This window comes from Dunckerocampus dactyliophorus, chromosome 2 (assembly GCF_027744805.1).
Source record: "Dunckerocampus dactyliophorus isolate RoL2022-P2 chromosome 2, RoL_Ddac_1.1, whole genome shotgun sequence".
Classification (NCBI taxonomy): Eukaryota; Metazoa; Chordata; class Actinopteri; order Syngnathiformes; family Syngnathidae; genus Dunckerocampus; species Dunckerocampus dactyliophorus.
Genome location: NC_072820.1, coordinates 30,112,199 through 30,140,132, shown reverse-complemented (window position 1 = coordinate 30,140,132; position 27,934 = coordinate 30,112,199). Strand labels below are relative to the sequence as shown.

The window sequence follows — 27,934 nt, the reverse complement described above, 5'->3', positions numbered from 1 at the left end:
TATATATAATATAATATAATATATATATATATATATATATATATATATATATATATATATATATATATATATATAAAATACCTTTTATATAAATTAATAATAATTTTTAATTAATAGAATTAGTCATTAGATTTTGATTTTTTAAATTCACAACAGTAAAAAAGTTTTTTTTTTATTTCTCATAGCCAAAATAGAAGTAATTATATTAAAAAATTAAAACGTACAATTTATTTTAATTACATGAATTACATTACAATTAATTACATAAAAAATAATTATACTTCAAACAGTAATTGTCTTTTTAGGACAAAAAAATCCCAAAGTAAAGTACACAAAATAATATGATGAAGAATCATATTCTAACCAATACAATTATATTAACAAAGATTATTTAATTTGTGTTTTCGTGTTCTCCAACAATGGTTAAAGTTTTTACCTTTTAAGTGTGGCATGAAGGACCGAATGTCTAGTAGAATCAGGAATGGAACCACATTTGTTCTGTATGTATTTATCTATATTTATCTTATTTGTTTAATATTAAGAAAATAATGATAGTAATTTTCCAAAAGGCTTTAAGGAATAAAGTAGTAGTTTATATTTAGAGTGTGAAACCATTTTAACGAGTTTAAGAAATATTCCAGCTTTACTCACCAAATCTCTTGCGGGTCCACCAGTGCGGCTCTTTGAAGGTGGTGAACTTGACGTCAGGATGCAGCCGCAGTCGGTCGTAAAGATCCGTGGTGCCGCACTTGGGCTGTCCGATGATGTAGAAATATGGCAGGCAGCGGATGCGGTATAGCTTCCCTTCGCGGTAGAACAAATGCTTTCTGAAAGTGGTCCTCAAATGTGTGAAAACGGTGCGAAAGCGCCGGGAGTAGCGTGCGTACAAGTTTGTCCCGTACGGGTCCGAGGTGACGTTGCCGGTGTACTCCTCGTACCAGCAGGGGTTGCGGACGCCTGGCAGGAATTTGCGGGGGATGACTGAAAACATCTGTGAAGAGGAAAAAGCAAACAGGAAACCCATTATTGCTGTACTTTGATAATGATTTGGAGTGCATGAGAAAGTGGAAAGGAAAATAAAGCTTTATTTGACCACATGCTCATTTATTGCCAAGTATATAGGAACCAATGTTGCAATAGCAATAAGGAGCAAACTGCTCAGCCAGTATTAAAGGTGCTGTCTGTCATGGTTAGGTACTGCAATGGGGTGCCAGCATTCTAACGTACTGTACTTAAAATGCAGCTACTGCCATCTTGTGGAGGTAATACAAAAAAAACTACAGTCAAACTTGTCTATAGCGGCCACTAGAGGGAGGCTGCAAAAGTGGCCGCTAGAGGGAGGCTGCAAAAGTGGCCGCTATAGACAGGTGGCGTCTATAGATAGGTTGACGTCCAGTTTGAATGTTGACCAGTAGAGGAAAAAAAAAAAAGGGAAAATAATAATAATAATAATAATGTTGACCAGTAGAGGGTACTGCGGACTGCGGATAAAAGTTGTACAGCACTACTAGGCTTGTTATTATCATGGTTCATGGTTTTAATCCTGAACATGCATGAGTCAAACAGTAGCACATCACATAGTACAATTCACAATTTTGCATGTCCAAAAAGGAGTAGGAAGAAGCAAAGCTTATTTAATCCTACACCTCATCAGTTTCACATCAGTTGCAATACATTTATTCACCTCTTGTTCTTCCAAGTGTACTTTGTAGGTCTACATGACAATGTAGTGCAATCATAGCCAAGGTTTTTACTTACTAAAAGGAAGCTAGAGGCTTAATAATAACTGATAGAATATATCCACCACCCACAGAACAAAGCTGTGCTAGTAATGTCTTACGCTTGTTTTTTATATTTTACTTTTTATTCGGCAGAGTGTCATTACAGCTTTAGTTCATCAGGAAGTGACGGGAAGTGACGGTGGGCGTCCCGAGCAGAAGAGCTAGGCTCAGTGCTAGCTGTGAGTTTGGAGAGAGTTGGGAAGTGTGTTTATGTTGGCGTGGATGTAAAGTCCTGCAGTGTTCTCCGCTGTTAATAAAGCCATTAAAGTGCATCGGCGACGTGAGTCTCTCCTTCCCCACAACAAGCGGCATTACAGTATTGACCAGTGCACACCAGGAAATAAACGCCGTCATTTCTTACAGGCATTGGCTGGACAGCTATGTAGTGGGGCTTGTTTAACCTTTGCCTTGTGGGCAAGCAGGAAGGCGAGACGATGCTGAGAGATGTGTGTGTGTTCTGAGCTGCTGTCTGGTGGCCGCGTTCAAGAAATAAAGTTGGCAGAAGCAACAGGAGAAGTTTCCTTCTTTGCTTCGGAGCTGAATAACACTGACAAGTTAACAGACTAGTAGCGAACGGAAAAGAAGACGGCTTTTTTTGTGTCGAATACAGAAGATGAGGACTTTGATGGATTTGTGGATGAGGATTGATGAAAAATAACGTGAGTACATTCTAAAATACTTCAATTAAGTACAAACGAACTCAGTTTTGCTCCCGCTGCCGCATGCATGCTAGCGTATGTGTTTTTTATTGTAGCGTCGCTGGGAGCACGTCCTGTTCCCAGCCTACTTTGCGGTAATGTTTTGGTGCAAATGCTCTTAAAGTTACATGTTTGACCAGGAAATAGCAAGCTCAAAAGAAGATGGCTTTTTTATGTGGAACAACTGACAGTTTATGTGGATCTTGTGAATGATTGTGACTGAGCTAGGACTCAGTAATTAAAGTATACACACGACGGCTTCATTGATTGAAAAACAAAACTTTTTCGTGCATGAAGCTTCTACTTGAGTTGGTAATTTGGCCGCTATATGCGGTCAGATATTGACCAAGGGAGACAAAATGGGTGGCCACTGGCCGCGTTGGACAGGTGACTGCTATACACAGGGTCTATAACATGTAAATTTGCTGCGGGGGATTTTTCAGTGGCTGCTATAGGCAGGTGGCCGTTCTATAAAGGTGGCCGCTAAGACAGGTTTGACTGTACATGATGCCGCAACTGTTTATTTCAGTGTTTTATTACAGATACTGGAAGTTGTTTGCTTTTTTTGAGGGATCTTTTGGCAATTTAACAATATCAAAAACGTATTTAGATCGATTCACATTCATTCATTCGCAGACAGTGAGTAAAAAATGACATTAAAATATGTAATATACAAACAATGTCTGACTTTTTTCTTGTTTGTTAAGTCAAACTGTGGAATATTTTAGTCATATTTCTCTTTGGTATAAGTGAAATAACTGATTTTGTGGCCTTAACACTAGACGTCCCACAGCCCAGCCATTTTTGAACTCCTAACTGAGGCGTGAACAGCCCATCTTGTCTCCATTGTTCTGTAAATGAGGCAATTACTCTCTACTCTCCACTCAGTTACTGAAAGAACTGATGGTGTTTTGCTTTACTCAAATAAATCAGTGTGTTGTAAGATAACAAGAAAGAAGTAGAGGTTTACAACTACTGTACAATATTTGATCACATCACTGTGTGTTCAACATCCCACAACAGGGGTGCTCACACTTAAAGGATTTTAAATGCAGCTTGCAAGCTATATTTAAAATGACCAAGTCCTCCTACTATAAATATAGACTCTCTCTTTCTATCTCTCTCTCTCTGTATATATGTATATGTATATGTATATATATATATATGTGTGTGTGTATATATGTGTGTGTGTGTATATATATATATATATATATATACACATACACACATACTATATACACACAGTATATATATATGCATATATACTAAATATTAATATTATATTATTATAATATAATAACAACAATGGTATGTATTAATACAATAATAATAATAATGATGATTATTATTATTATTACTGTTATTACTCATATAATTATGTATATTGATTATTGATTCTTTGATCGATCGACCATCGATCAATATCGGCCGATTTCCGTGAAAAAGCATGTGATCAGCATATGCAATAAATGCCTTTCAATGCTGATGACAAAAGCCGATCACCTGTGGCTTGTACTATTGCAGCAGGCAGTCTTTAGAGATCGTCCCGCTCTCTCACTTGGAGCCCGGCTGCACGATGCCTGGAAGTCCTGCTAGAATGCCATCAATCTATGTACTCTCACATCCCAACTCTACTTATACGTTGATATACAGTATGTTCTCTTCAAAAAGTAAGTGAAATAGGTTTTTGTCTACAGTAAATGAAGATGATTCTATGGTTCCCTTTTCCATATCATATGGCCAATAGCAGTGATGCAACTAGGAATTCTGGGCCCCATGAGAAAAAAAATCATGTTGGACCCCCTGGCACTCAGGGGACCTTGGAATTGTCCTAACTATTCCCCTTCATACTGCCCCATGGGCCAATAGCACTCATCATAAATACATTTAAAAACGTACACTTCATCTATGTGATTGCTATTAGCTGATTTCATTCATGGGTGATCGGTATCGGAATCAGCAGCTGATCAGAGCATCCCTAGTATAAATGTTTCTATAGATATCATAGGCCATTTTAAAATACAAATACATTTCCATGGTTTGACTAAAATACAAATAAAAAACATAAATAAAAGAAATAAATGACCATTGGCAAATGTGGGTCCATTTGAGAGGCCCTGAACTAGCCAATGCATACTATATTGGAATACCACTTTGTCCCTGAGGAGCCAACATAACCAACACGAGTACGAGAACCTATTCCTTCATCCCGAGACGCCTTATGCCCTTTTTTTTCGACCTACTCTCTCTCTGGAGCGCTGTTGTCCATGTTCCGTTAAGAGGAAGCTATAATGTTGTTTTGACAGTAACGTCTCATGACGACAGAGATGTCGACAACTCATTACAACCTCCTCACATCGGCGATTGTCTTAGGGGCGATCAAAGGCCTAACAAAACCTATTGCCAGCAAGGCAAGCAGCTCCTCTAAATGCAATTAATGCCATCGGAATAGTAGACGAGGTATTGATTGTCTCGCGGCCATGCTGCTTCTCATTAGCGCGCTCAATGAGAAATGAGTTATGTCGCAAACAGCCGAGGCAAGAGCCATTATCATTAGAATATAGCACTCATTAGAGTGAAGGGCTAATTGAAGCTGAGGTGAGAAGATGATGGAATATGGAAAAACCTGGAATGACTTTTGAGTTGAGTTTTGTTACTCACATGTTGCTCGCTGTGAACCAACGCCCTGAGCTCTGGAAGCTGCCGCCCGCTGCTGAACTCCACCTTGGACGCGATAGACTTGACCACCAGCTGCATGTGCGCATAGTCCTTGACCGACGACACGTTGAAGGCGAAGGGTCCGGGGCTGACCAGGCCGCTGATGTGATACGGTGACGGCGTGAGCAGCAGACCCTTCTTGTCCCCCACCAGTACATAGGAGGCCATGATGAGGAACATGACGGCCACGCCGAAGAGGACGCTGTAGAGGCGAATCTTGCGGAAGCTGCCCAGCGTGCTCCATCTCCTCGGGAGCTCTCTTTTCACCTCCAGGATGGCGAACAGGTTCACAGGCGCTTCATCCACCTGCAGGAGCAACGGCCTCTTGCCTCTCTCTTCTCCTGTGACGCCGAGCAGGGTGTACTTGTAGTCCATGTGTGTCATGCTGTCGGTGGCCGGCATGGTCCACCCAGGCAGCTGTTACGACGTCGCAGGCGCTAGGAGCTTGGAAGAGCTTCTGGGACAGGGATGTAGGCGACAGCTGACATCCATGACGGGTGGTGATGAACAGACCACCTCATCAGCTGACACCTCCCTGACGGGAAGAAAAAGCACGTCAACTAAGATGTCGAAATCATTTGTAGTGATTGATCAACATTTCTAGAAATGGCTGCACGCATCTGACACAACAAGGAAGTTTTTGCGCAATCAAAGCAGATTTGACACAAGTGAGATCAGCAGTAATGCGTCAGATCATCTTGCAGAATCGGAATTTCACTTCCTGTTTTAAGCCTTGATTAAGCATGGAACCATATAACCTTTGGGCTGAGATCATTTCAGTCACTACCTGTAATTTTTTCACTAAAAAGGGCTAAAATGAAGAGTGTATTTGTTTTGAGTGGATGAGGCACCTGACTAAAATCAATCACTAGGTGACTTTTGAGGACATACCGAAATAATACCGTATTTTCACGACCATAAGGCGCACTTAAAAGTCTTAAATTTTGTCCAAAATGGGCGGGGCGCCTTATTATGCAGCACGCCTTATGTGTGTACCAAATTCCCAAATCTGTAAGTGTTGCTGTGTGACTTTTATGAGCGCTCCGCTCGACTGACTGGCAGTGTCTCCTGCCGACACACTGCTTGTATAGAGGAAAGGAAAGGTGGACGTGACTGAGGACGCTAAAGGCACGCCCTAGTAGTTATATACTGTAATGCCCCTTGTTGTGGGGAAGGAGAGACTCACGGCGCCGATGCACTTCAATCGCTTTATTAACAGCGGAGAACACTGCAGCAATTCGTATCCAAACAAGGGCTGCTGTAGGCCACAACCTACGCCAACATCCACACACTTCCAACTCTCTCAACACTCAGCTAGCACTCAGCCTAGATCTCTTGCACCCTCACTTCCCAAGCCCGCCCCTTAAAGGCCCAGGCACACAAGTCACAGATATTACAATAAGTATATTTTATGAAAGCCGCACGGTGGTCTAGTGGTTAGCAGTAGTGTTGTAGTAGTGCACTAGTGTTGTAGTAGTGCACTAGTGTTGGCCACACAGTCACAGTCTGGAGATCGGGAAGACCTGGGTTCGATTCTCCATTGGGCATTTCTGTGTGGAGTTTGCATGTTCTCCCCGTGTGTGTGTGGGTTTTCTTCAGGTACGCCGGTATTCCTCAGGTATGAATGTGAGTGTGAATGTTTGTTTGTCTATATGTGCCCTGCCATTGGCTGGCCACCAGTCCAGGGTGTACCCCGCCTGTCACCCGAAGTCAGCTGGGATAGGCTCCAGCATGCCCCCGCGACCCTGCAGTAAAAACATTGCAGACAACTACTACCCAACTACATCACCAACATGGACGACGTGCCGCTCACTTTCCAGATCCCACACTGTAGAGAAGCAATACAGCATGAGAAGTCGGCTTTTACTGTTGTGCTTGGTTGCCATGGTAATGGACAGAAACTGCTACCTGTGGTAGACGCTGACGCTGCCTAAAGAAAAGTTTCCAGCCGGACCAAAGAGGCTGGAAGGACAGTGAGAAAATGGCTGAGTGACGTGTACGGAAACAGACTGGATGTTTTTTTCACACGCGTCACCACAAATGAAGCAAATGAACTTGGAGCTTGACATCATTCCGGGAGGCTTGACGAAGGAACTCCAACGCCTGGACATCAGTGTAAACACGGCGTTTAAAGTGAAGTTGCGAGCAGCGTGGGAGCGATAGATGACAGCTAGCGAACACAGCTTCACTAACACTGGGAGGCAGCGCCATTCGAGTTACGCCACAATTTGTGAATAGATGCAAACACGGCGTTTAAAGTAAAGTTGCGAGCAGCGTGGGAGCGATGAATGACAGCTAGCTAACACAGCTTCACAAAGAATGGGAGGCAGCACCTGGCGAGTTACACCACAATTTTGTGAATGGATTGTGGATGCTTGTGCTAACGTGTCTGATGCACTGTTGTTGGAGCTTTCACAAAAGCCAGCATCATTTCTAAGGCGCCGCACGGCAACGAGACTGACTGACAATGACGACAGGGAACCTGGCGTGTTTGATGGAGAACTTGCCCCTCTGTTCATTTGGGATACAAAAGATGAGGACTTTGATGGATTTGTGGATGAGGATTGATCAAAAATAACGTGAGTACCTTCTACTGTGAGTACATTCAGGTAATCCCTGAAAGTTTGAAGAAAATTGAAGGAGACCAAAAGTTTACTCCGGCCAGCCTTGACAAGGAAAATTCAACCCTGACCAGCTTGGGCAAAAAATGAATGAAAAACAATCTAATTGTGATGAACTGAGACGCAGCGTCTATTTGAATGGAGGCTGTAATTGAGGAAATACAACTGTTTTTTCTTTAGGGTAAAAGCTATGCGTTTATTTGTTTAAATAGTTTATGTGACTGTGACCTTGCACCTGGTGGTTAAATAAGGCACGGCGTCTATTCAATAAGCGGGCCTCTATTTAAGGAACAAAGGTAATTAAACGAATCCTTAGTGGTATTCCTGTAATTTGTTTTTCTTAGGCTAGAAAAAAGGGAAACTTTCATTTGTTTAAGTCGACCATGCATCAAATGAATAATTCAGGCATGGCGTCTATTAGAGAGGAGACCTCTAGTTGAGGAACAACAACCATTAAATGAGTGGAATTGTGTTTTTTTTAAGTCAGGAACAGAGGTATCTATTTGTTTAAGTGGATGATACACCAAGCAATTAATTGAGACACGGTGTAAATTTGATCAGAGGCATCCATATGAGGAAATACAATAATGAGTGGAATTTCTGTAATTTTAGGAATGCATAAATGAACTATTTGTATGTTTAAGTGGACTTGGCACCTGGTGATTAATAGAGGCATGGTGTCTATAAGAGCGGAGGCCTCAATATGGTAATATAGTGTGGGTTAACCTCGAACACCTCCACCCGGGAGTGGCAATATGGAAGCAGCGATAAGGACAGGAAATGCATTCAGGCTAGAAGCCACCAGGCTGCTAGCTGGACTCTCCTGGGAAGGGCTAGTGGGGCTGGGGGGCACCAATCAAACAAACCTACTGTGGGATTATACCATCAGAAAAAAATGTATTTCTCACTGTCAAGTCACACGGATCAGGAGTCGGCAGCATATGAAAGAAGGCCCTGTGTCTTAACAAGAGCCAAGAATAGTTGAAAAGATAATGCTCCTTTATGCCCACATGGAGGAGGTCAGTGAACGCAACACGAAGCCATCTCACTACACTACACAGGGTGATGATTCATTCACATATGCATATTATGGTGGATGTGCTGAGCGCTACACCTGCGCCTATTCATCATAAGATAAGACCACCACCAGGGTGACTCATCGCCTCCTCCTAGCTCTCACAGGTGCCCCCCCCACGCCCGCCACCCACTATCAGTGGAGCCGATAAGAGGAAGAGAGCGAGAAAGATGTCATTTACCTCTATCTGAGCGCTCGCCACATCCACCGTCTCACCAACACAGGTGGAGAAATAACAAGCCCCTTCCCCCACCTCCTTCGAAGAGACAAATTCTTTTATCGATGGGGAGAAAAAGAAGAGAAGCCAATTATGTTTTCCTATTCGTCCATAACAGCTTCACATAAAGAAAAACAACAAAATGTGTAAATTTGACCCAAGCTCCATCATCCTAGAGCCAACTAGTAGTGAGTTAACCAGCAAAGGCATATTTCATGTCATTCAATTCCAGGGAATCTTTGGCTAATAAATTACATGCACTGTACTTTCAAACAATTAATCTCTGGTGTTCCACCAGTAGCACTCTAACTGAATAAGTCCAGTCCTGTGTGTGTTTTTATCGCTGCTCCTCTGTTGTGTTGAAAAGCAGCATGGTGTGGGGGAGGAATGATATGCTCAGTCTATTGGTTGAGCAGGGCAGTGATAGTAATCTGCCACTGAAACTGCTCTTCTGTCGGGAGATGATGCTCTGCATTGGATGATGCTGGTTGTCCATGATGGAAAGGAGCCTCCTGAGTGTCCTTTACTCTGCCACAGATGTCAGGCTGTCCAGCTCAGTGCCAATGAGCCTGCCTTCAGGCGGGTGGCGTCCTTCTTCTTGACGCTGATCCCCCCGCACACTACTGCATAAAGGAGGGCACTAGCTACCACAGACTGGTAGAACATCTGTAGCAGCTTCTTACATACGTTGAAGGACGCCAGCCTTCTGAGGAAGCACAGACGGATCTGCCCTTTCCTACATAGAGCATCTATGTTGGCAGTCCATCCAGTTTATCATCAAGATGTGAAAGAAGCATACATACTACAGTATATATTAGAGGTGTAACGATTCCTTCACTACATCGATGCATCAATTTATATTCCTCTGATTCAACTGCATCAATCTGGGTTCCCAAGTTTCCATTCTTGGACGACATATATATTGATCTAACATCGTTTAAAAGGTAATCAATCTATTGAATCAATACTAGGAAATTAAACATTGTATTTAAGCACGCCAGGCTTTATATGGATGTGCTTTTGTTTTAGCACTTTTAATGATAAAGATGTTAAACGTTACAGTCTGCCTGTCGGTGACGTCATTGTCTTCCGGGTATGTGGTGGTCAAGGGAGATGTAGTTGACCTGTGAAATACAGTTGATTCACTTCTTCTTTTGGTCAGTTCATTCACTTTATTCAGTATTCATATTTAACTCATCTGGCCTTATTTGAAACTCCTTTTAAGTGCCACTTATGGGGACAATATGCAAAATAAGGACATTTTGTACGCCTCTGGACGGTATGGTCCAGTAGCAGTGATACTTAGTGACGTCATCATCCATCATCCAGCGTGGCATGTGCAGGTCAAAACACTTAAGTAGGAGTGCTACAAATAGAATCCCCATATTTTAGCGATGCAAAAATCTGACAGTGTGCTTGCCCACTCGATTAGGAGAGTCCATGGGGACGTCCTTAAAAGTGCATTCGTATACAGAAAAGTTAAGTCCAAATTTAAGGTCGTGTATTGGAGATTCAGGACAAGATAAAATGTAATGTATGATATAAATTCACTTTAATATCCATCTGCAGATCAAATTTCATTCAAATCTGATGGTGCAAAATATGTTCATTTTGCCCCGGAGCTAGTGTGTACATTAGTAGTTGCAAGTAGTAGTATGGTGTGGAAACCAATACAGCGTGCTGCTGCTGTGACGGAACACTAAAATGTGCTCTGTTCGGTTCATTTTCGGTACAAAAAAGGCAGAAAAAAATGGCTAAAAATGCTTTTATTTAAAAAAAAAAGATGAACAGAACTTTTTTTAAATAAATAAAAGTGACCCATTTGGGTGATATTTCAAAAACATTTGAATGAGTTATTTTCAATAGAAAAATAATAATAAAATAAACTGTTGTAATTAAACAATTGTTTAATCATTGTGGCGAAATGTAATGGACAGTTACTGTTAAATAGCTCTCTGTTGCGTGTGAAGTTCAACCATCTGTCGGAAGTGAAATAGCGGACACATGGTGACTACATCACTTTTAGCGTTTCCATAAAGTGCTGGTATAACTTTCTAGCTAAAGTGAGGACGTGATGGTATTTCATAGCGAGGTTCAAGAACTTTAATCACATGCAGTCATGGAAAAAATGATTAGACCACCCTTGTTTCTTCAGTTTATTGTTCCATTGTAATGCCTGGTACATCTAAAGGTACATTTGTTTGGACAAGTGAAAGAAATGATAACAAATATAGCTCATAAGAGTTGAATTTAAGAGCTGATATCTAGCAACTTCCATGGTTTTCTTGATTTAAAGATGATAACAAGATGCTAGCATCAGTGGTGACTGTCTCCTGAAAACTCATCAGAGCGAGACCTCTCCTCATTCAACAGATTAACAAGACATTTTTGTTCCAACATATTATTATTATTAAGTCATACTCCACATGAATCACAAAAGACAAGTCAGAGAGTGGCTAAAACCACAGCAGGAAGTCATCCCCCTTACAGTCAGTACATGATGTCCTACTTCCTTACTCTTTCCAACGCAAGTAGACTAATTGCTCTGCAAGCCGACGGGCCCTGAAGTGACCTTTTTTTGTTTCGACTGAAAGAAAAGAGCTCCATTTTTCCACAAAGAAATAGAAGAAGCTTTAACTTCAGTACAGCCTTGAGTTTTTCCACTTGGTCTCTCTCTAGCTCTTGAAGCTCTTGTACTATGCAGGTATGTTTACCTACGGTACAGCACAGCCACCTCGTGCAGCTCCACAAGCAACAGGCCTGTCCACATCAGTGCATGAAATTGAACAATTTGTCAAAAATGCATGAACGGAGACATCACGAGACAGATGTACCAAAAATAGTTATTCTTATTAATGTGAATGAATAATTGACGACTGCTGCAGACATGTGACTAACCACTCATCGCAAACACACTCATATGATGATAAACAAAGCCCTTTGAAAGTGTTCATTCAGCTGTTCCAAGGTTGAATTCAGCACATTAAGAGAGACGATATTGTGCCACCAATGAATACAATTCTGATGTGAGAGAAGTATAGTCAAAGTTTTATGCTCCACTGACTTTTAATTGATATTTTCTTGTCATTCACTTCCACACAATCACATTTTGCCTTAATAATAGTTGTAATCATGTAAAAATAATATTAACATTGGGGATTATTAATGTACAGCGTTCCCTCGCTCTATCGCGGTTCGCCTTTCGCGCATTCGCTGTTTCGCAGAATTTTTTTTAGTGCTTCTTTTTTTTTACTTTGTTACAGGCCAAGCATGGCCCTTTAAAAAGAATTGCACTGTGAGAAGTTCAGCGTCTCTCTTCCCTCTCTCGTCTGTCTGCACCGCCCATTGTTTTCTGCGTCCTGATTGGCTGTTGACAATTGTCAATCAATCTCCTTCGTGCCACCCTGCCGTGTCTCCTGTGTCATTGATAACTTGCTAGCTTGTAAATGAATCTTCGCTTCAAAGGAGGAGGACAGCAACAGGAGTGAAATGCACGTGAGTGATTTAATAAATTCTTGTGTCCAACCTGTAGGTTGATCATTAAAATTCAAACAAAGGTTTGAATTTTTTTGAGAGTGTTTAAACAAGAGAGAAATGTGAGAAAATGTTATTGCCTGTTTGAGAAAAGTGTATAAAATGTATGGTGAGGGTTTTACAGCCTTAAAACATATATCATAATTGTAAAAAATGGATTTGGCTACTTTGTGGATTGCACTTATTGCGGGCTATTTTGGGAACCTATTCCCCGGGATAAACAAGGGAACACTGTAAAATTGTAACATTTCAACCTCTATGGCACTGGTTGAAATCACGGAGGAAATTACTAACGCTAACGACCACAAAAAATGTGCAGCTGCAGTATTTATGGATCTTACAAAAGCCTTCAATATAATTAATCACGACATCCCAACAACAAAATTAGAAAGGTACGGAATCAGAGGATTAGTTCTGAATTGGGTTAAAAGCTACCTAGCAAACAGGAAACAATTTGTAATGTTAGGAGAATACACATCTGCAAGTTTAAATATTACATGTGGAGTACCCCAGGGGTCAATACTAGGGACCAAAACTGTTCAATTTGTACATCAATGACATATGTAAAGTGACGAAAAACTTCAAGTTGGTATTATTTGCGGATGATACCCCTACCTTTTGTTCTGGGGAAAGCACACAAGAGCTAATTAAAAAAGTAAAAAGTTGGTTTGATAAAAACAGATTATCCTTGAACTTAAGTAAAACTAAAATAATGCTATTTGGAAATAGCAGAAAGGACACGTATGCGCAAATTCAAATTGAGTGGACATTGAAAGATTGAACGAAAATACATTTGTGGGATCATAATAGATGAAAAAATGAGCTGGAAATCTCACATCAAAAATATACAACATGAGGTGGCTAGAAATACCTCAATATTAAAAAAGCAAAATTTGTCTTTGATCAAAAATCGCTCCATACTCTTTACTGTTCTCTGGTATTACCATATCTTAACTTATTGTGCGGAGATATGGGGTAATAACTATAAAAGTAACCTTAATTCACTAAATGTACTGCAAAAAAGATCAGTTCGGATAATCCATAACGCCGCGTATAAAGAACATACAAATCCATTAAAATTTGCTGATCTAGTCAATTTTCAAACAGCAAAAATTATGCATAAAGCAATCAATAACCCCCAAAAATGTCATATAATACTTTTCAACAAGAGAGGAGAAATATGACCTCAGAGAAAAACTGAACTTGAGACACTTATACGAGAGAACAATGCTAAAAAGCCACAGCATTTCAGTATGTGGAATCAAGTTATGGAACTTATTGAGTAAAGAACTCAATCAAAGCACCAGGATGAGCGATTTCAAGAAACAATACAAGCAGCTGATGTTTGCAAAATACAAGGAAGAAGAGTTTTGAACTTGTCTCTTTATTATTATGTATTTATTATTATTGTACTGATTATTACATGAATTGTGAAAAAAGTCTTCATATTGTTCATATTGTTCATATTGTTAAATGACCTTATCATTATTCTGTGAATTAAAAAACTCACAGACGGAATACAGGAAGTGAATAATATGTACTGCACAGGATGTGGAACGGATGGGAGGTAGGATTCCTTATAAATTAAATAATACTATTATGATTAATATTAATAGTGTATACATATGCATATTAATTATATAATATAATATAATATAATATAATACATATATATATAACATAATTATTAATTAATATTATTGGTAATATTAATCCCTCCATATTCTATGCCACTTATCCTCACTAGGGTTGCGGGGGCATCCTATATAATTAATAGTTATTATTAGTAATTAATTATTTTATAATATATTAATATTATTAACATATTAGTATTATATATATCATAATAATTCATATTGATGCTAATATTCATATATTATTTCTATTATACGTGGATTATAATATGTATCTAAATATACTATACAATATACATATATTATGAATATAAGTATTAAATATTAATATCCATCCATCCATCCATCCATGTTCTATGCCGCTTGTCCTCACTTGGGTCGCGGGGGTATGCTGGAGCCTATCCCAGCTGACTTTGGGCGAGAAGCAGAGTACATCCTGGACTGGTCTGGTAAAGTATTAATATTATACAAATGTAATACATCATTTCATTGAAACACAACACATTACAGAGTTCATCCAATCTGTGTGTCCGTGTGTTCCTTGTCTAGTTTAAAGCACAAAAATGGTGGAACTTTTCAAACCATATTTTTTCCTCGCCTCTAATAGCAAAATAAGGTAACCAAAATATTAGAAACAGCTCTGCACGTCCACATTGCTGCAAACTACAACCACAGTAGCATTTAACCTGTGACTACCATTGACTACCATTAAGTATCTTGGTAAAAAATATTTGAGCGACTGGAACTCATTTGCTGTGCCTAATGAAGTGGCCTTGTAGTTGTTTATGTAGAATTCTGGCATTGCAAAATCCGCTAGTACCGCAGAAACAAGAACACCCGCATGTGAGGCCAATAATGCAGATTCTGGCTCAAGCTGCATACAAATAAAAAAAACAAATGAGAACGCGAGCAAATGAGGTCATGCCTGGACCACAAAGAAGTTCCAGTCGATGGCTGTTTCACCGCAGTCAGCGAAAACAATTTTTTTCCACAAAAACCAGGAAGTGGGTTTAGGTGGAATTCCACAGGAAGTGGCATGAGAGGACAAGGAACAAAAGAGATGGACAGATGAGGGGGGGTCAGCTGCACGGGGAAATTGTTTTCTGGTAGGTCCACTACATGTGATGGTGGAACCGCCTTGTGATTGGTTGAGGAGACACTGACACTGTGGGTTAGCTGTTGCGATGTCACTGAACATGAAGGCTTCCACAACAAAACAATTTATATTTATTTATTTTTCACCACAATGAATGAAAAGTGGTATTCGTGTCAACAAGTGAAATCAATTTTGGATGTGGGGGGAGCTAAGCGTCATCAGCGGCGGCAGGAAATTAAGCGAGAGCGATGCCGACTCGCAGAGCGTGAAATTAATCCTTCCAATAGCTGGCGACTACAAGGAAAACAGCTGGGAACTGCATTTCGGGGAATAATCTCTCTACAAGAGGGTCCTCAGTGGAAGACCCCCTCAAACCGGTGATGTCCGATACCAATGATTTTGTTTCCGATCCGATACTCAGTCAAATTCAGGCTGGTATTGGCGATACCGGTCCAATACCGACACTTTGTGCAAATTCATGCATTTTATATCATAGCATAAAGCAGTGGTTCCCAAACTTTTTACAGTGGCGTACCCCTTCAGACATGTGACTTGAAGCCATGTACCCCCTACTCCTGCACACTTCAACAACATCAACCATTTTTACATTTCATTAAACTGAAATATTTAACACGATTCATTGGGTAATTCATTTTATAGTAAGTCATTGTGGTTCAGAAATTTTTATTTTGCTTGGTCAACTTTTGATTGCACTGATAAATCGATAAGATGTGATTTTTTTCTTGGAGATGAATAAAATATCAAAGTACTGGTCCTACATATCTTTTATTTCAGACGGATGTTGGGACGGGTTGAACTTGAGCTTCACTTGTGTTCACTTGCAATCGCTATGATTTAAATCTCCATATTATTTTGATACCAAATTCAAAGGCAAAGTTGAAAAACATGATACAGCAGTATCCAACGTACAAAAATACATACAAGCATCGATAAAACCTCATTTTCAGGGGAATCTCCACGCTTTCATCCTGACACGCACATACATTGACAGGTTTTCACGGTGCGGGGATTGGAACACCAATATAAGTTAAACCTTCAAGATGAAACACTCTTAATACACAACATAACCATCAAACTTACTCACTTATTCATATACCTCACACAGAGCAATGAACAACTTCATGCTCTGTCTCCTTCCTGCTCCGTTCCCCTTGTTCTGCGAGGCGTTCAGGAACACTCATAATTGTGAGTGTTAGGTGCTAATTGTTTTACATTTTTATTCACGTACCCCCATGACAATTGACGTATCCATGGGGGTACGCGTACCCCACTTTGGGAACCTAGCACTTAAGACATTTAGAAGAAGAATACTGAGCCATGGTGCCTAATGTCATATACAGTAGACGCCCCTACAACGTAAATAATCCGTTCCAAGAACCTTTATGTTATAGGGATGTTATGTTATACGAAGCGTAAAATTCATGTAAATAGTCTAATCCGTTCCAAGATCTTCCCAAACTCACCCCTTTAACACTTCAAAATATTCAAAGTCCACCAAATACGGTGGGAAAATATAAGAAAACGTTAGCATAAACATAGTAGAATAACATTCCAATATAAAATAAGGTAATAAATAAGATTACTGTAAATAAATAAAACTGAAAAACAAAAACAATCCTACCGTTCACGAGATGTCTTGATCAGGAGCGCAAGTGGAAGCAGGAAGGAGGAGGAGGACTAGCCTTAAAGAGTCCAAGAGTCAGCTGGTCTCACAGACAAACGCACACGCACTACACGATAATGCTGTGTGCCAAATTTAATTTGTAACTTAACTTAATTGTTTAAGTTAGTTTAAGGGCGACTACGAAGAGGAAGGAGTTTGAAGGGACAAGCCTGTCTCTCACACAAACTCACGTACGTGCTGTGTAACTCAGCCAATGACATGAGAGCGTAGGCGGTGCCCCGATAATCAGCCAATGAGATGAGAGCGGAGGTGGTGCCCCGAAAATCAGCCAATGAGAGCGTGATGCGTCAGAAGGCGTCACCAAGTGTTAGTCTGAACTTGGACCGACTTGAGGCATTAATAAAGTTAATTGAAAAAAAAAAAAGACTGACTTGACGCTTTACGTTATATGGAATTTCTTCTGTAATACGAAGCAAAAACTTTACATGAATTCTTTATGTTCAGTGGAATTTATGTAAACGGAGGTTTATGTTATGTGAGGTACTACTGTATTGTGAATTCTTCATTTATTATTTTATCATTTAATAAGACATTACCTATTATACCCGTATCCATTCATTACAATGTAATTATATTTGCCACTGTAGCACTCATAAAGCGCCAATAACGTACTTTAGCTCCAAGAGCGTACCACATCTGACCTTTTTTCTTCACCCATTCACTGTTTATACACAAACACTCATTCACACCTATGAACAATTTTAGAGTGGCCGGAGTACCCGGAGAAAACCCACTCATGCACACATGCAAACTCCACATGGAGATGTCCAACCCAGATCTTCCCGATCTCCTGACTGTGTGCCAACATGCTGACCACTAGGCCACCGTGCGGCCCTCTGCTAAACAATAAGTAAAACATAATAAATAAAAGTAAGTTAGTAAGTAAAAGTACAAATTATGTACTACAGTAAACACTAACAATAAAAGCAATAAATAAAAGAAATACCGTAGGTAAAAGTAAAAATAAAAACTGGGATACATAAAAACAATTAAAACAAAAAAAAATACAAATAAAAGACACAGAGGACCACACAACTCACACCAAGCTAAAAGCCAGAGAATAAAGGTGGGTTTTAAGATGAGACTTAAAGCATTCGACTGTGGGGGTCCTTCCACAGCTTGGGGCTGACTACAGAAAAGGTCCGGTCTCCCCTGGTCTTAAGTCTTGTCTTGGGCACCGCTAGTTGGAACTGGCCTTCGGACCTCAATGTGCATGCTGGAGTGTATTTGGATGAGGTCCGAGACGTATTGAGGACCAGCCCATTCAACACCTTAAAAACAAACAATAAAATCTTACAATCAATTCTAAAACAAACAGGCAGCCAGTGCAGGGGGCTAGAATTGGGGTGATGCGCTCCCTCTTTTTGGTTCCAGTTACTTTGGACTAACTGGAAGCGAGGGAGCACTTTGTGGCTCATTCCAGAGTAAAGTTCTTTACAGTAGTCCAGACAATAAAACCAATAAAAAACAATAAAACCGTGCATGACTTGTTTGAAATGTTGCAAAGTTAAATCTAATAGTAATTAATAATCTAATAGTAATTAGTAATCTAATAGTAATTAGACCTACTGTTAATCTTCCTCTGTGACGAGAAGCGGAAAGGCAGACAAGGGACGGAGGAGGAGAAGCGGGTGTTGGGTAATTAATCCAATGGGAATGTTTATAGTTTCTAGCCGAATACCTTCCGGGCCCCCAGTGGCAGAGCATGAACTACTTGGACACAAATCAGCGTCGCAGGAAATTAGAGAGAACTGGACCGCACAAGCACACCAGTAGTCACACTGATACAATGTACTGGCTGTCCAGTACACTAACTAGCTTTTAAGATACACTACTACTTGTAGATGTATACTACCTAGCTTTTAACACACTACTACAGCGGTCCCAACCTTTTAGGACCCGCGGACCGGCTCATGTTCCCGCAAATCTCCGGCGGACCGGGGGAATGATCTTATTTATTATGTATTGTGTAAACTAAGACAGTAACAACATCAAATTAAAAGCACAAAATGAATACAGACCCACCATCCACAAGTACGAGCCTGGAGTTTGTTTTTCGGAGAGAATATTATTAGGTTGCTGTTTGACGTGTGTGGTAAAAGGCAGTGTGCTAGCATGAATGAACTTGAGACAAATGTGCACATTAGCACTCAATAAGTCATCAAAACTTACCTTTATGCATTCCTACATAGTATCAGCATTTGACACCAAATATGAGGTGAAAGAAAAATGGTAAAAATACAGTAGTAGTCTATCTGTGCGGCATTGGAGAAAGTTAGCACACGCACAATGGTGCGTTCAAGAACAAAGTGGGACGGGTCGCCATTCGCAGCAACATATACATGCAAAAACAATGGAATTTGGAATTATTTTTCAAATAAATGAATGGCCCACACTGTATTTCCAAAAGTGATATAGATTTTCATCGAATTCTATGTTGTTATTTACAAATGTATTTTTTTTAAGTGTTTTTTTTTCCATTGTACGTCAAAGCTTCCCGTGGCCCGGTTCGGCTCCGCCCACGGACCGGCACCGGGCTGCAGCCCAGTGGTTGGGGACCCTACTCTACTAAATGTACAGTATATTAGCAAGCTGTTCCTACAAATTGCAGCAAGATGATCTGCTTTTCTGAAGTTGGAATGAGTTGGGAATTAATGCCAGTTGGTGCTATAAAATGTTGCTAGTTTACGTTAATTAAAAAATTATTTAAAGACAGAATTTATAATTATACGAGACCACACACATAGCTAATATTGTGGTCGTTCAATGTATGTCGTGACATGTGCACATTAGAATCCCAAATAAAGGTAAGCTAATATGGTCAGATCACACTCACTCACATTTTCCAGGGAACGCATTTCACTGAAATCAATACGACTAACACGTGTGTTCATTCTTTGTTTACTGCTGTTGCTAGGCAAAAATGTGGAAGTGTCTCTATCATATGCTGCTGCTGAACAGAGGATCTATATCGGTAAAGGTCAGCCAAGGTCTTATGTATGAGGAGCGTGCAGATAGTGTGAAATAAACTCAAGCTATTGGCGCCGCAGACGTTTTAAGCGAGGCTGCACGAAGGGGCATCCCGGCAGAGCCATAATATTAAACTTTGGATTTTTTATTAAGATGCTGCGCTTTATCTTACTCCCTGCTGCATAATACGAGCAGCCGCCCCCTCTGAAATACTGAATGTGTGATGGCTCCACAGAAAAGCAGATAGGTTAATTCAGCAAATGAAAGGTGAGCAGTAAGACGTCTCAGGTTAAAACGAAGGATTAATTGCGTGCTATCCTAATTTTAAAGGTTGGGAGTGTTCCTACCTCACACACAGAAGCATCACTTGTGCTATAATTGGGTGCCGGCTTAAGCATAAATCACAGTAATACCTTTGTCATCTTCACAATGTTCTGGAAATAGATTGCAGCAGATGAAATCCACTCGCAAATGTCATAAATGGAAGCGTAATCTCTCTTGTTAAGTGTAAAAATGTGCCAATTTCATATTCGCTGAAGCTCTGTGGCTTTTAAATGAACTTGGCTGGGCAGCTGCGAGGATCCTTTGACCCCCGCATCTGGCACTTGAGCAGGACATTTTTGAGGTGCTATTGGTTAGCTTGCCAAATTCCTCATTATTATCGTCCTTTACATGCCAAAATAGAATTAACTGTGCAAAGTCACCCGAACACGTCACAGTCCTTTTCGCTTCCAAGCAGTTTACAAAAGTGAACTCTCAAAGCGGCACGTTTCTCAATGGGATGTGTTGACGGCCATTATAAGGGGGCACAAACACCATATGATTCTGTCGCTTGTACAGATGTGTACTGATGTGTGCTGCTTTGTGATGCTGTAGGAGACTAAAAAGTGGCCACCAACACCAGAGAAGCCTGGGTGAATGAGCTCTCCAAAGAGAGGTCAAACGCTTCATTTGAGAAACACAGACGGCGGCTTCAGGCTCTCGGCCTCGTGAAATGGAGATGCTGGTCCCACAGGCGAGTTATCAGAGCAGGACTGGAATGTGGGAGTCAGTACTAGGACATATCTCTTAATTAATCAATCAATCAGGGGACTGACTGGGATGCTTAGTTCTTAAAGGTCCCATATAGGCATGGGCCATATGAAACATTTTGAAATGTTTGTGCTGTGGCTAATAGCACGACTGTCCTGACTTTGCTCAATGAGTTGATGTTGGAATGAGGTGAATCGGTTGAAAAATGTGGAAGTAGCAGCATGTAACTAGTTTTTACAGAAAAGTGGAATTTGAGGGAAAATACAATTTTCGTTTACTAGAATGAAATTTTAGCAATTTTAGCAAGAATATCCTGAATTAGTTGATGGGTTTGATGTTGTAACGCTTTGAAAGGGTTGAGAAATGTGGAAGTATTTAGGAGTCTTTAGATCAAAGGCATTTTGCGTTCCCAAGGAAAAATGTGGGAATTTTTGTGAAAAGTATGAATTTTGGGAAAAATTTAGAATTTTTGTTCAGTATAGATATTGAAAGCCTGAATGTCTTGGAAGTGTTGAACAGTTTGATGTTGGAATGGCTTCATTCGGTTGACAAATTCAATCGTCCGTCCATTGGAAGAAGAAGCCCATTGAAACAAAGCAGCATGAGGAAAAAATATTTATTTTGCAAAAATGTTTAATTTTTTGTACTGTGGCTCATAGCATGATTGTCCTGACTTTGTTGACTGGTTTGATGTTGGAATGAGGTGAACTGAATGAGAAATACAGAAATAGTAGCATCTTCATAAAGGTAACTGGTGTTTACGAAAAATGCGAATTTTGCAAAACTTAAAAAAAAAAATTATTGAAAAATAGATAGAATTAATGTCCTCAAAGTGTTGAACAGTTTGATGTTGGAATGGCTTGAATCAGTTGAGAAATGTGGACCGTGAAACTTTTCTTAGAAAAACCAAAACTTGGGTTCCGGAAAATTGAAAAATTTGGAAAAAGTGGAAATTTTTAAAATAGTGAATTTTGAAGTGCTTAGTTAGTGGAATGTTTTCATAAGTGGAATGTTTTGAATTCGTTAAAAAATGTAGGAACTGTGGATGTTTGAAAAATGGCCCAGTCATTTTCAGTGGGAACATTCTGTGGAAATTTTTGAATTTTGGGAAATGTGGAAATTTTAGAAACATGGAGAAAAAAAGAGCACACGTTGCGTGAATAAGTGGAACATTTTTGTGTTGAAATATTTGGAATAAGTTGAAAACACCTCCCCGGGGAGATGTCCAGGGCCTGGGAACGCCTCGGGATCCGCCGGGAGGAGCTGGACAAAGTGGCCGGGGAGAGGGAAGTCTGGGCTTCCCTGCTTAGGCAGCCGCCCCCGCGACCCCGACCTCAGATAAACGGGAGAAGATGGCTGGATGGACAAAGTTGTGGCCATATACCGTACACAGGGCGCGTGGAGGTTTGTCCTCCATGATGTCCTAAAAGGCTGCAGCTCTGGAGTACATATTATTACTGTTACATCATTAAAATGTCCATTTTGCATAATTTCCCACTTTGTGGGAACAGTTTGGGGAAGTGCCTTTTCTGTTCTCCAGTGCACAAAGCAAGGTCTACAGAGGCCTGCTTGGTTGCGTTTGGTGTGGAAGACGCCCCTCAAACATCAGCAACCTTTGACCTAAAAACTGCAACATGTCACACTTCAAAACTGTAAATTTCACCTCCTGCATGGGAGCGGTCCCAATACTTTTGTTCAAATAATGAGCGTGAAGGCCAGGTTTCGGGATGCAGTTGCCATTATCTTTTTCAAATACAGTCAAACGTTGTTTTTTGTACGCACCAGTTTTCGTATGATTCGTTTTTGTACACTGTCTCGGTTTTCGTACAATATTGCACGTAACAAACTAGTCTATTTGTGTTGTACTGTGTCGGGTTTTTTTGTGTCTGGATTTGGATTAATCAGACTTACATGATTTCCGATGACGAAAAATTGCCTCGGTTTACATACGTCTCAGATCTCATCTGACCTTTCGGAATGAATTACTAACGAAAACCGAGGTTCCATGTGTCCAGAATGCTTTCGTTTTTAGGTCACCGTCTTGCATAAGCAAACAACAATTTCAAGTAAATAAAAAGTTTACAGTAAAAAGCTTTCTATGGCTTTTGATGTTTGCGCTATGTTGGGACACTGAGGATGAAAAATGGCGCTATGCAAATGTGCGGTGATTAATGGTTCTCCACGCAGCATTAAATAAACCAATGATGAAAGCATTCACTTACACCTCAAGTGTCTGTACGGATTTTTAAAAAAGCTGCTCGGCTGCACCGAACCTCACCCCAAGCATGCTGGGTGATTTCAACAATAAAAACAACAGGACAACCTCATGATCTCGCTTAATGTGCACAAAAACGTCCATTTTCCATTTGCAGAGCAGCCCCTGGGGAAACGATCAATAACTTTGTGTTCATCGTCGTCATAATTAGGAGGCTGCTGCTGATGTTGCGGCTTGAGATGAGGGACGTGCGCAATAAGGAGCAACTTTATGCTACTGTGATCGCTTGACTGTGTAATCAAAGAGCAGCGGGGAAAATAGAATAAACAGAAGCGATGACCTTTTATGGCATTACAGACACAAAGCGATTCATTTTCAGTGAAAAAGACACGAGATGGGAGGTGATGTCGAACAGTAGCACAGGAGGGGCTTGGTCCTTGTTATCCATCTATTTTCTTCAAGCTTTCATCAATGGCTTCCCTACGCAAAGACTTGAACCTGATTGATTTTGAGTAACAGCCAGACAGCAGTCTATTTACTTTTCTTCTTTAATTTAATACAGTCAAACCTGTCTTAGTGGCCACCTTTATAGAACGGCCACCTGCCTATAGCAGCCACTGAAAAATCCCCCACAGCAAATTTACATGTTATAGACCCTGTGTATAGCAGTCACCTGTCCAACGCGGCCAGCGGCCACCCATTTTGTCTCCCTTGGTCAATATCTGACTGCATATAGCGGCCAAATTACCGACTCAAGTAGAAGCTTCATGCACGAAAACTTTATTTCTTGAACACGGCCACCAGACAGCAGCTCAGAACACACACACATCTCTCAGCATCGTCTCTCCTTCCTGCTTGCCCACAAGGCAAAGGTTAAACAAGCCCCACTACATAGCTGTCCAGCCAATGCCTGTAAGAAATGACACCGTTTATTTCCTGGTGTGCACTGGTCAATACTGTAATGCCGCTTGTTGTGGGGAAGGAGAGACTCATGTCGCCGATGCACTTTAAAGGCTTTATTAACAGCGGAGAACACTGCAGGACTTTACATCCACGCCAACATAAACACACTTCCCAACTCTCTCCAAACTCACAGCTAGCATTGAGCCTAGCTCTCCTGCTCGGGACGCCCACCGTCACTTCCCGTCACTTCCTGATGAACTAAAGCTGCAATGACACTCTGCTGTATAAAAAGTAAAATATAAAAAACAAGCGTAAGACATTACTAGCACAGCTTTGTTCTGTGGGTGGTGGATATATTCTATCAGTTATTATTAAGCCTCTAGCTTCCTTTTAGTAAGTAAAAACCTCGGCTATGATTGCACTACATTGTCATGTAGACCTACAAAGTACACTTGGAAGAACAAGAGGTGAATAAATGTATTGCAACTGATGTGAAACTGATGAGGGGTAGGATTAAATAAGCTTTGCTTCTTCCTACTCCTTTTTGGACATGCAAAAATGTGAATTGTACTATGTGATGTGCTACTGTTTGACTCATGCATGTTCAGGATTAAAACCATGAACCATGATAATAACAAGCCTAGTAGTGCTGTACAACTTTTATCCGCAGTCAGCAGTGCCCTCTACTGGTCAACATTATTATTTTTTTTCTTTTTTTGCCTCTACTGGTCAACATTCAAACTGGACGCCAACCTATCTATAGAGACCACTTGTCTATAGCGGCCACTTTTGCAGACTCCCTCTAGTGGCCGGGAGTCTGCCACTTTTGCAGACTCCCTCTAGTGGCCGCTATAGACAAGTTTGACTGTAGTGGCTTCTCCATGCAGGGGCTGCACGGTGATCTAGTGGTTAGCATGTTGGCCACACAGTCACAGTCAGGAGATCGGGAAGATCTGGGTTGGATTCTCCGTTGGGCATCTCTGTGTGGAGTTTGCATGTTCTCCCCGTGTGTGTGTTGGTTTTCTCCGGGTACTCCGATTTTGTTCTCGCGAGACAAGATGGCTGTAGCGCCTAGCGTGAAAAGGTCATACCAGTAGGTCCAGTAGGTATAGTATGTTTTATGTCAGTGTATTTTAAGTGGTCTTCGTTATTTTGAATTGTATAATTTATTATTACTATTTAACTTTATTTATTATTTAATTTCTATTATTATTTTACTTATTATTTTTCTATTATTTAATTTAATTTTTTTTACTTTTATTATGATTATATTATGTTGTATTTATTATATTTTATATCAGTGGCCTTTAAGTCTTCTTAGTTATTTTAGATTTTATTGTATTATTATTTTATTTATTTTATTGTTTTACTTATTTTTACATGATTTTTAAAATATAATTTTATTTATTATTTTATTACTTTTTATTATTGTATTGTTTTGTATTATTCTATTACATATAATTTTAGTTTTATTTATTACATTCTATGTCAGTGGCCTTTAGTGATTTTATCATTTTGTATTATTATTATTAGGGCTGTCAAAAATAACGCGCTAACAGCGGTAACTAATTTATTTAATGAATTACATTACATTTTTTTGTGTAATTAACGCATGCACACCAGAGCAAGCACGCCTCTCTGTTATGAACCACAGTGGAGCGTCATGACGACAACACGCGGTAACAACACAAAGACGAACACTGTCCAGCCAATAATGAGAGCCTGTTGGTACGTATTTACTTACGCAGCCAATCAATTCATTAACAGTGCGTTACTTTGTTTTGCAGGTTAGCGTGTAGCTACTGGAGCAGGGGAGCTAAATGCTGCTTGCGAACCCCGTATAATAGCCAAACAAACGGGCAGTGCCACAGCCACGCACCAAGCTAAAGTTAAAAAAAAAAAAAGTCCTCTAAGGTGTACTGGCAGTCGGAGTGTGTGGGAACAAAAGAACAAGAGTTGAACAGGGATGAGATTTTTTTCTTTTTTAAAAGAGGGCTGCTCTGAGCCAGTTTTCTGAGTGAAACATGGACTAAATAAGTGGCTTAACCGTGCGTGTGGTACTGGCGTGCTTTTATTTTGATGGCCGGACTTACAGGATACAGGAAGTGTTATGCCAAGTTTGCACGAGTAATGCCGAAGGGAGGTAGTTGAGTTTTTTATTTTTTTTCATTTTCTATTTAGACAAAAGTAAACATATACGACAAGTGTGTCATCACTTTCAAGTACATTTCCAGAATGAAGCAGTACCACAACAGCCTGCTGTGGGTGTGAATGCTTGTTTGTCTATATTGGCTGGCGACCAGTCCAGGGTGTACCCCGCCTCTCGGCCGAAGTCAGCTGGGATAGGCTCCAGCATACCCCCGCGACCCTAATGAGGAGAAGCGGTACAGAAAATGGATGGATGGATGGATAATTAACTAAATAAATGGTAAACAATAAAAGAAATGGAAAATGAAATGATAAACTAGATGTTTCCTGCAAGATTCAGATTGAAATGGATGAGATAGTTCCACGGCTTGTTTTGTCTGAGGTGGACCAAAAAGAAAGCTACTTTGTGAAATACGCCTTGCTGACCTTTTGAACCCACTCAGATACAAAATACCAAAGAATGGAAGTTGGACTACCTGACGTTCTCAGGTTTTGGACGGGTGTGATACTACAAGTATGCACGTCTGACGGCGCTCACAGAGATCCAAGGAATGCTCAGGTCGTTAGTTTGTATGCTCAGACACTTGAAAACTTAGTGGGAACATTGGTGAGAAGTGAAAAAATGTGCATCGGTGCATCCTGCCATCCTCTTTTGTGGATCTACTCTCACTCTACTCTGTCCCTCTGTCTCAACCCAACCCCACAGAGCCTGGATTCTGTTCGAGGTTTCTTCCCCAGAGGGAGTTTTTCCTTGCCTCTGTTGCCAAGTGCTTGATCATATGGGGTTCAGTTAGTTCCCTTTAATGCATGAGGAGACTGCTCCATGTCTAAAGTACCTTCAGATAGCTGCTGTTGTGAATTGGCGCTATATAAATACAATTGACTCAACGTGACCTTTGTGGATTTTGGCGTTCAGCTTCTTGTTAGCAAACAGCAACTTCTACAAAAAGTACTGAAACATTGCAAAGGTTTAGAGAAGGCCAAATGAAGTTGCCTGGTTATGATATTTTAGCTTCACTGCAAAAATTACATTTCAAGAAAGTCATTTAAACCATGCAAACTTTTATGACCCTGCCTTTTAAAAGCATCGGAATCAAGGATCATTAGGAAAGGCAATCGTTCAAATTCAAACGATGGCCAACCTTAATGGTCACCCTGGGAACTCTTTATGAAACAAGTGCCGCAAAGCATGCTGCGAGTGATGCCAGCTCCCAGGTAGTAGATGCCCTGTTTATCTACTATTTATCTTGCCCTGCGTTATCTACATGTTGGTGGTAAGTTGGTAATAGCGTGATGTCTCTTATGACACCGGAAGTCAGACTGTTTTGTCGCATCATGACCTCTCACTGTTTTCGATGTTTTGACAAGCTCAGCACGAGTTCTCCTGCTTGTTCAAGTAAAGAACAACTTCATTACTTCATTCATAACGCAGGTTTGTGACTGCTTCCAGTGGTGTTTAATGACAAGTTGGTCACTTGGGAAAGGTGATTATGAAGCGGCCTAAATCCAGCCAGTTGAGTTCGAGGCCCCTTGGCTAAAACAAAATGGTCCTAGTAGTTCTGTAAACTTCAGATGATTATGTCGCCG

The 27,934-nt window shown here is 40.4% G+C and overlaps 1 protein-coding gene across 1 annotated transcript in view; it reads right to left on the bottom strand.

The window, feature by feature from the left end:
* LOC129177904 (carbohydrate sulfotransferase 15-like) overlaps positions 1-27,934 on the bottom strand; it is a 58,473-nt gene that overhangs the window by 14,171 nt on the left and 16,368 nt on the right. Inside the window, exons 3-4 of the mRNA XM_054769514.1 lie at positions 5,141-5,732; positions 652-991 (exon numbers count right to left, since the gene is read on the bottom strand). Coding sequence (XP_054625489.1) covers positions 652-991; positions 5,141-5,599 — 799 coding nt within the window. The 5' untranslated portion in view covers positions 5,600-5,732. The remainder of the gene's footprint in view (positions 1-651; positions 992-5,140; positions 5,733-27,934) is intronic.